General features: G+C 44.4%; 1 protein-coding gene across 2 annotated transcripts in view; it reads right to left on the bottom strand.

Moving 5' to 3' along the window:
- The window catches only part of LOC114053520 (natural cytotoxicity triggering receptor 2-like), a 34,817-nt gene extending 27,287 nt beyond the window's left edge, over positions 1 to 7,530 (bottom strand). For both annotated transcript variants that reach the window (XM_027876637.1, XM_027876636.1), the window contains exons 1-4: positions 7,355 to 7,530; positions 6,200 to 6,541; positions 5,045 to 5,129; positions 2,506 to 2,624 (exon numbers count right to left, since the gene is read on the bottom strand). In XM_027876637.1, coding sequence (XP_027732438.1) covers positions 2,506 to 2,624; positions 5,045 to 5,129; positions 6,200 to 6,541; positions 7,355 to 7,406 — 598 coding nt within the window. In that variant the 5' untranslated portion in view covers positions 7,407 to 7,530. The remainder of the gene's footprint in view (positions 1 to 2,505; positions 2,625 to 5,044; positions 5,130 to 6,199; positions 6,542 to 7,354) is intronic.
- Positions 7,531 to 8,710: the final 1,180 nt, after the last annotated feature.

Consider the following 8,710-nt stretch of genomic DNA (forward strand, 5'->3'; position numbering starts at 1 on the left):
CTCTTGGGATCTGGACCTAGCAGCCAGCCAAGGGAGAATGGAGCCTATCCAGGGTTAAGGGTGGGAAATGGCTGGGGACCATACCTAGGGAGGCAAGACAAAGGAAGGTCAGGCTAGGTTAACAGAATTGGGAGATTGGCTGTAACCACAATGAAAGGCCAGTTGATGGGATTATAGCCTCAGGCTAACACCAGAGATTTGGCCATGTGGGAAAGTCCAGGATATTTCCTTTCTGGGGTCCAGATCCCAACCCCAACAATTCCCAACAGCATTGGGAAAAGCTGAGAGGACAATTTTAGCCTCAGTCTAAGATGGGAACCTCCTGGCTTAGTTTCCCCATTATGTTCCTTTGAAAGGGAATGTTACCCACCTGGTTATCCCTGAGTCTGGCTATGAGGTGGATTTGATACTGCATGGTTGGAAGACTGAATTATCTGAATCCAAACAGAGCTAAGGATGTTTTATCCTCTCAAAGTTGGGCCCTGAATCTAGTCCCTGCTTTATATCTGTGCTCTGCAGTTTTTTTGTTCAGATTTATGTCTTCCAGACTATGGGCCATTCATCTACAATTGGTAGCAAACAGCAAGTACCAGCCAATTATCCCCACATTGTTCCCTGGATGCAGCCTGTGCTCAGTTCCAGTCTACCTCCTCTTTAAGACCCCCTCTAGGCAGGGACAGCTCTAAGCCCCTTGCCAGCAGGAAGCAGTTTCAAAAGCTGAGACCTTCGTCCCTTACACCAAAAGAATTTGGGTCCCATTTGTTTGAGGAGGGAATGTTTGGGTTCTGGGCCTCAGAAAGGAAAAACCTTGGACTTTCCCACATGACCAAATCTCTGGCATTAGCCTGAGGCTATAATCCCATCAACTGGCCTTTCATTGTGGCTACATCCAATCTCTCCCCCCCCCCCAATTGTCTTACCTCCCAATGGCCCCTGGCCATTTTCCACCCTTAATCCTAGCTAGGCTCCATTCTCCCTTGGCCACGAGGTCCAGGTCCCAAGAGTTCTGTTCACCCCAGCTAACTGGCCACTCCTAGTTCCCTCCCACAGGCTTTCTGTATATAAGGTCCATCTTGTCTCCATTAAGATGCTTAGATTCTTAAAACCTAGCAACTGCTGGTATTCTTATAATCTAGCCACTGCTTACTCATGTTCAGACTCCTTAAGAGTCTGCCTAATATGATGGATATTCTAATAAACCTTGTTTTTGGCTGAAAAAAAAGAAAGAAAAAGAAAAACAGAAAGACAGACTGAAAGGGGGGGGTGTGGGCAGAGGCTGACAGAGACAAAAACAGAGACAGAGGTAGAAAAAAGAGAAAATCAGAGAGACAAAGATAAATCAAGTTTCTTCTCAATTCAAAAGTCTTCAGTGGCTCCCTGAAAAAGGTATAAATTTCTAGCTTGGCATCAAGGCATTCTACTATCTTATTATCAAGTACCTTTTCCATCCGTATTTTGTGTTACTCATTACTGACTCTACCCCACCTTTCTCATCCTGACTATTGCTGTCTCCTTGCCTGTGCTCGTGATGCCTCCTGGACCTGGAATCAGATTTCTCATTCCTTAAGTCCATCTTCCTCTATTGAAGTCCTTCTATTGCTCCCTGGGTTAGGCCAGTTGACACCTACCCTATGAAGTCTTCCTTGGTCCCCTCACACTTGGGCCACTAATTTGGCTCAAAGTGACCTCTTCCTTTTCAAACTTCCATTTTTGCTGGACCTCAGCCATGACTGTCTTTTACTTTCTCTTATTTGATCCTATTCATATATAAGTCTTTCCCTCTATTACAAGGAGAATTCTAATGTAAGCTCCTGGAGGGTAGGCTTTGGGTCATGTCTTTCTTTTGAAACCTGCCATAGTGCCTTGTAAACTGGAAGTCCTTAATAAATGTTTGTGGCTTTAACTTGATTTGTGAGGGATAGGATAGAAAAAAAGAGGGAAAGAGAAAATTTCTTTTTATAGGAAACCTTTACTTACTTGAAATTTCTAGCAATTCATTCATTAAATTTACATACAGTGATTGATTACCTTTTGTGTGCAAAGCACTTTGCTAGGCTCTGAGAAGGAGGGAGAAGGAGGAAAGGGGGAAGGAATAAGCACTGACATAGTACCTACTATGTGCCAGGCTTTGTGCTAAGAGTTTTACAAATATTACCTCATTTTATCCTTACAACAAACCTGTGAGAAAGGTGTCTGAATGAAAGAAAGATGAAAAAGAAGACAAGACAGTATCTGGTCCTGGGAAGCTCCCAGTGTGTCAGGGGGCAGATAAGAAAAGTAGACACTAACTATGAAAAAAATTAGAATGAAGTAATTGTCATAGAGGAGAAAAAGAAAAGAGGATCAGCAGAGTAGTGTGCACAGGCTATGTGGAACTCAGGGGCCATCTTCCCTCAGCCCTTGAGTCAGCAATGCTAGAGGGACATGAGAGAGCAATAAAGGAGAGTGGGTAGGAGGGAGCTGAAGTTTCCTTGGGAAGAGGCCAAGCAACCATATGTGTCTTACCTGTCCCTGGTTTTTGGGAGACTTTCATGATATATATGATGCCCAGACTGAGGAGCCCAACTAGGAGCAAAGACACCAGCACTGAGCCCCAAATGATGAATTTCTGGTTGTCTCTTGGGCTAAAGGGAAGGAAGACCAGTCAGGTGAGACAACATCAAATAACAAGATCATGCTGGGGAAGGCAGTTTGCCCTGTGCCTGAGCTAAGAGAAGAGCTGACGTTTGTCTTTAGGGCTTCTTCCCACCCTTCTCCACAGGTGCCCACAGGAAACCTCAAGTTCCTTCTAGCTGCTTGGCACCCTGATTCAGCACCTGGCTTCTGCTAAATCCAAGCAGCTGATGAAAATTTATTAAAAGTTCTAAAATTTACTAAACATGCAATACTTAAAATTTAAATAGTTAACTTATCAGATTTTAAAAATAAGTTTGCAACATTTATACTTCTGAATGCATTGAAGTTTAAAATTTCACTAGGACTTTTGAGATGCTTTGTATACTTAGCTGTATAGAAGATGGATTCGAAAAGAGAGAGACTGGAATTAGGCAGAACAATTAGGATGCTTTTGCAACAGTCCAACAAGAGTTGCCAAGGGGTTGAACTTCAAACTCATCTGCAGGAAACCTTTTCTGATCTTCTTACACACACACACACACACACACACACACACACACACACACACTGTTAATACCTTCACTCTGGGACTACTTTCTATTTCTATTTTATATTAATATATTTTATATATTTTTTTGTATGTTGTCTCTCCCTATTAGAATATGAGCCTCTTGAGGGCTGAGACCAGTGTTTTTGCTTTTTTTTTTTGTACACCCAGGGTTTAGCACACTGCCCTACCCACAGGCAGTGCTTCATACATGTTTATTGAATAATTAGCTAAATCAGAGTGGTGGCTATTAGGGTGGAAAAGGGAAGATGGGTGAAAGAAAGACTGTGCAGGTAGAATGAATAAATTGGGAATCTGACTACATCAGGAGGGTGAAGGAGAGTGAAGAATCATGGGAGACTCTGAGGCTGCCAATTTGGGTGAGTAGAAGGAATGGAGACCCTTAAGTTGGGAGGAGGGGTTGGTTTAGGAACAGAGGGATAGGAGGGGGTGGGGAAGATAGTGAGTTCCATTTTAGGCTTGTTGGGTTGGAATTGCCTACATGAAATACAGTTTTAAATATACAATAGCTATTTGGTGATGTGTGACTAGGGCTCAGGGGAGACTAGGGAAGAATATATATATATATATATATATATACACACACACATGTGTGTATACATATATATGTAGATGTGCATATGTGTATGTATATATGTGTATATACACATATGTGTGTGTATATATGTCATCTGAATAGACAAGATAATTCAATCACTAGGATTAATTATCTGATGCATCTTCTAGATAAAGGGATCTCAATACTTTTTGTATCCTGGAGTCCTTAGTGACTCTGGTAAAGTCCATGGACCCCTTCTCAAAAGAGTGTTTTTAAATGCATAAAATAAAATACTTAAGATTACAAAGAAAACCATGTATATAGCAATATAGCTAATAAAAAAATTTTATAACAAGTTCACGGACCCCAAGTTTAGAAACTTTGACCTAGAGACTGTATATAGAGAGGAAAAGCAGGGTCAGGCTAGATCAAGAACATCCACACAGAAGGGAAAGACATGAATGAGAACCCAGCAGAAGAATCTGAGAAGGAGCTGAGAGGAGCTGAGAGAGCTGAGAAAGAAGTTTCATGAAAAGCCAAGAAAGAGTTTCCGAGAGAAAGGGAGGTGGGGCTGGGGCAGGGGTCATCAGCAGAGTCAGATACTACAGAGATATCCAGAAGGATGAGTATTAAGAAAAGAACAACTAAGGCTGTCCTTGGTAACCTTGGAGAGAACAGTTTCAGTTGAGTGATGAAGTCAGAAGTAAGGGGTTGAGAAATAAGGGAAAGGGGAAGTGGCAGCAACAAGAATATTTTTTCTGGGCAGGCATGTTCTAAGCAGTCTTTTTGGAAGGTAAATTTTCCTTGTTTCACAATTTTGCCTGGTTCTTTAACCTCTAAGAGGAGAGAAAGGGAAGGGCAATCAGTCATGAGGGAATGCTGCTCAGCTTAACAAGAAGAGACAGTTATTTAACAGAGAGGAATTTGAGGATTTGTCTGCTGTATCTGGAGATGAGGAAGTCTGATAAACAATACCCACTGTGAAAAATGCAGTGGTGCAGGAGGGGCAGGGCTTAGCAAAGGACCCAAGGCAGTGTGAGTTCAGGACTGAAAAATACCAGGCCAAGGCCAAAAGAAATCGGATTTCAAGCCATTTTAAACTTGGAAATAAGGGAAAGGGGGGACACTAGTAAGTACAGTTTCACTAGGCCCAAGGGAACCCTTAGCTCCCTCTTTTTGCCCTTTTGTTCTCCCATCCAGAATAAAAAGCTTGAAAGAGGTCACTTTAGACTAATAGTTTGGGGCAGCACAAGTGAGCCCCACATAAACTGCTGAGGCTGAGAGCTCCTGAGACACAATGGATTTCCAAAAATGAGTTGTACCTGCTGGTGGCCAAGAAGATGGCAGAGGTGGTGAGAGATGTCTCAGTGGTAGTTTGAGAATGTTTGGTGATCTTCGATGTTGTGGCTGAAAGAAGAAGAGAGGAATGAAAAACTTGGCTCTGGACCCCACACCCTCACATGGCTCCTCTTCCCTGGAGGGTCCAGAACACTGGACTGCTGGCCCCAATGAGGTATTGGGCCTTGAAAAACCTTTAGGCATCATATGCATGCATGCTGTGAGCAAATCTATTATAGTATATCCTATGTCATGTCATATGTATTATCAATTACTCCAGCCTGTTGTTCCTACCACTGAAGTCATCGTCAGACTCCTTTGCCACTCCCAGAGGCTCTGATGTCCTGATCAAAGATATCTCCATGGGATACTTTCTATTTCCCCAGGACTAGGGTGTGGTTGGTGTCCAGAATGAAGGGAATACTAAAAATTCACAGTTACAGAGCATTTATAATTCACAAAGAGTATTTCCTACATTCATTGTTACAATCACACCCGTCTCCCTCTCCCTACCACCCTTTTACAAATGAGGAACTAATTCTAAGAAACATAGAATGACCCCTCAGAGTCACAATATAATCATTTTCACAACTAAAACTGTACCCTATGTCTATGCTCTTCCATTGGAATCTGCCAGGATCTACTCCAACAATACCTCTAGTGGAAGCACACCACTCTCCCTTGTCTCCTGGGGCCAGAGCTGCAGTTATCCTAAATCAGTGAAGCACAATTCTGCATGTCATTGTATGTGTTAGGAAGACCCTATGTGTGTCTGTGTCTGTTTAAGTCACAGGTACATTTGTATGGACGAGTGTGAGTGTGTGACACAGGACACCCAAGACTTAGAAGCCCCAGGACAAATGTTGGCCCTACATGGGAATGAGATCAGAGAAGAAAATGCCTCACCTTCCCCAGGGACCAGAAGAGGAGCTACCATTAAAACCGTGGTCTGGAAGGAAGTGAGGAGAGTACAGGAATGGGGAGGGGCAGGAAGCTGAAGGACTGGACAGGGGTGGAGCAGCTTCTCCCTGGAGACCCCAAGGAGACCCAAGCTCACATCCTAGCTCAGGGTCATGTTCACACCAGGTATTTCCTAAGCTCTGCTGGAACTGAAGGGGATTGAGTTGGCAGGGACTTACCTGGAGAAACCTCCAGCCTGATTGTCCTGAGAATATCAATAGTGTTCCTGACAGAGTCATGGATTCCACACCAATAGATGCCTGAGTCCTTCACCCTGAGGTTAGACATGGTGATGGTGATTCTACCAGTGTAGGTGTCATCTGCCAGGGAGGCTCGGGTGTCCCAAAGTAGCCCAGGGAAGCCTGACTTCCTGATGATTAGTGTATTACACACTGTTCCATCTTCCTTCACTTTACACCAGGATTTCCAGCTCTTTTCATCTCTCTGGAGATTGTAGCTGCAGTTCACTCTGAGTGTCTGCCCCTCCTGGTACTTCACTGGGAACACTTGTCCCTGTGAACCTGAAAAGCAGATCATCAGGTCAGGGGGAGCCCAGCTGGGCCTCCCTTCAGTCCCCTCCCCCTTGACTGAAGAACAGGAACAAGGTAGGGGCAGCTAGGTGGCACAGTGGATAGAGCACTGGCTCGAAGTCAGGAGGACCTGAGTTCAAATCCAGCCTCAGACCAAACACTTGACACTTGCTAGCTGTGTGACTCTGGGCAAGTCACTTAACCCCAATTGCCTAAAAAGAAAAAAAATACATAAAATCAAAGAACAAGAACAAGGTAAGGGGGCTGGTCTCCCTAAATAACATCCTCTTCTAAGAAACCATGCCTCAGAGACAGTCCCTCACCCAAGGGAGCCTCCTAATCAGTGGTGTGCTAGTAAACAATTAACACCAGTTGTCTCAATCTTTCTCTTTCCTTCCTTCTGCCCCTCGTCCTCTTCTTCTTTCCCTTTCCTCTGTCTTTCCTTTTTTCTTCTCCCACAGACCCGTGTACATACTCTTGACACATTTTAATTTAATTTGCATTATTAACATTCTCACTGTCCCTTTTTTTAAAGTCAAGCCAATCAATAAAACAATAAATCAATTTGTCATTTGTATGCAGTTTGTCAATTTTTAAATTGTAAATGCTCCCTCTGGAAATTTAACAATCAGCTCTTCCAAGCCAGTGTGAGCTGGCTCCACCACATGACTGATCCCATCCCTCCCCAGTCCCTCATCCCAACGCAACATTATACTCCCTCCCTCCTGCCACTCTCCTCTCTCTTCTCTGCTCCCTGTCAGTCATCACCTCTACCCTTCCCTAACCTCCCCTACCCCCAGATACCTATTAACAGCAAAGGCAGCAGCAGTAGCAGTGGGGCTGCCTGGGCCATCATGCCTCTGTGGGTCCAGAGGCAGGGGACATGGGAGGTGATCTCTTCATGCTGTCCTTGGGCTGATGGATGGCAAGAAGGTGTTGGTCCTGATTCTCCCCTGCCTGATTCTGAGCCTCTGAGAGGAAAGAAGAAGTAAGAGAGAGTGGGAGAAGTTAAGGTTGGGGAAGTGGGAGGAGTGGAAGGAGCAGAAATGCTGACTTCAGAGGAGAGGGTGAGAGCACTTATTTTGGGGGAGATTCCCCTGGCCAGGTCTCTGACCCCCAGGATGACCTAGGGACCCTCCTCAAGAAGAGCCTTGGCCCTTAGAACTACCACGAGAGCTTGTGTTACACCATAGGCTTCCTGTTCCCACATGCATCTATCCTATGTCTAGGTATCCAATGAGCCTGGGCATGGGGGAGAGGGTGAAGGTAAGGAGAACTGGGCCTAGCACTTCATCAACATCCAGGCAAATGGAAATGGAGCTGTCTGGTCTGAGAGGACAACTTCAGGTGGATGGCAGCTGCTTGGGACATGGGGGTCTGTTTAGGAAGAACCTCCAGGAGAGGAAGATGCCATCTCCTCGCTGCCTCCTCCCTTGTCTTCTCCCTGTGGCCAGGAGGAAACAGTGGTACATGGAGAGACTCTTCCTCTTTTTCCTGGTCACACTAAGTCCTTCCCACCCAGAATTCAATGTCCTTTCTCCTTCCTCAGGAAGTTATTTGGCTAAAGGGAGTTGGGAGAATGGGGAGGGGTGACTGCTGGACACAGAGTCCTGTGGACTAATCAGAAATTATTGTTCATTATTCTCCTCGGGGAGAGAGAGATAGATATCTAGGATTGCCATCCAGGTAAGCTATTGTCATGGGACCATAGAGGAGAAATCCACAGCCAAGAGAAACCACAGGAACATGTCATCAAGCATTTCTCAATGGTCCAAGGATCTCTTGAAGAAGAGAGGGAGGGAATAAGCATTATATGGTGCCTACTATGTGCCAGGCACTATGCTAGGTGCTTTTGGCAAATATTATCTCATTGGTACTCACAATAACTCAGGGAAGTAGGTACTATTGTGGTCCCTCATTTTACAGTTGAGGAAACTGAGGCAAAAAGACGGTAAGTGACTGGACTCACACTGATAGATAGTTGGAAAATGGAGGTATTGAATGGAGAGCAGTCATAAGGATCCAGCTTTGTCCTATTAAGGCACAGAGTGAAGAGATTTCCATAGTTATGTAAAACAATGACACTGCTCACTGATACTTAAAAAAATAGTTGTTTTTAACTATAAACATTTTATAAACAGGTAACAGGTTCATTGTAAT

This window comes from Vombatus ursinus, unplaced genomic scaffold (assembly GCF_900497805.2).
Source record: "Vombatus ursinus unplaced genomic scaffold, bare-nosed wombat genome assembly UNPS02014811.1, whole genome shotgun sequence".
In the NCBI taxonomy this organism is placed as follows: domain Eukaryota; kingdom Metazoa; phylum Chordata; class Mammalia; order Diprotodontia; family Vombatidae; genus Vombatus; species Vombatus ursinus.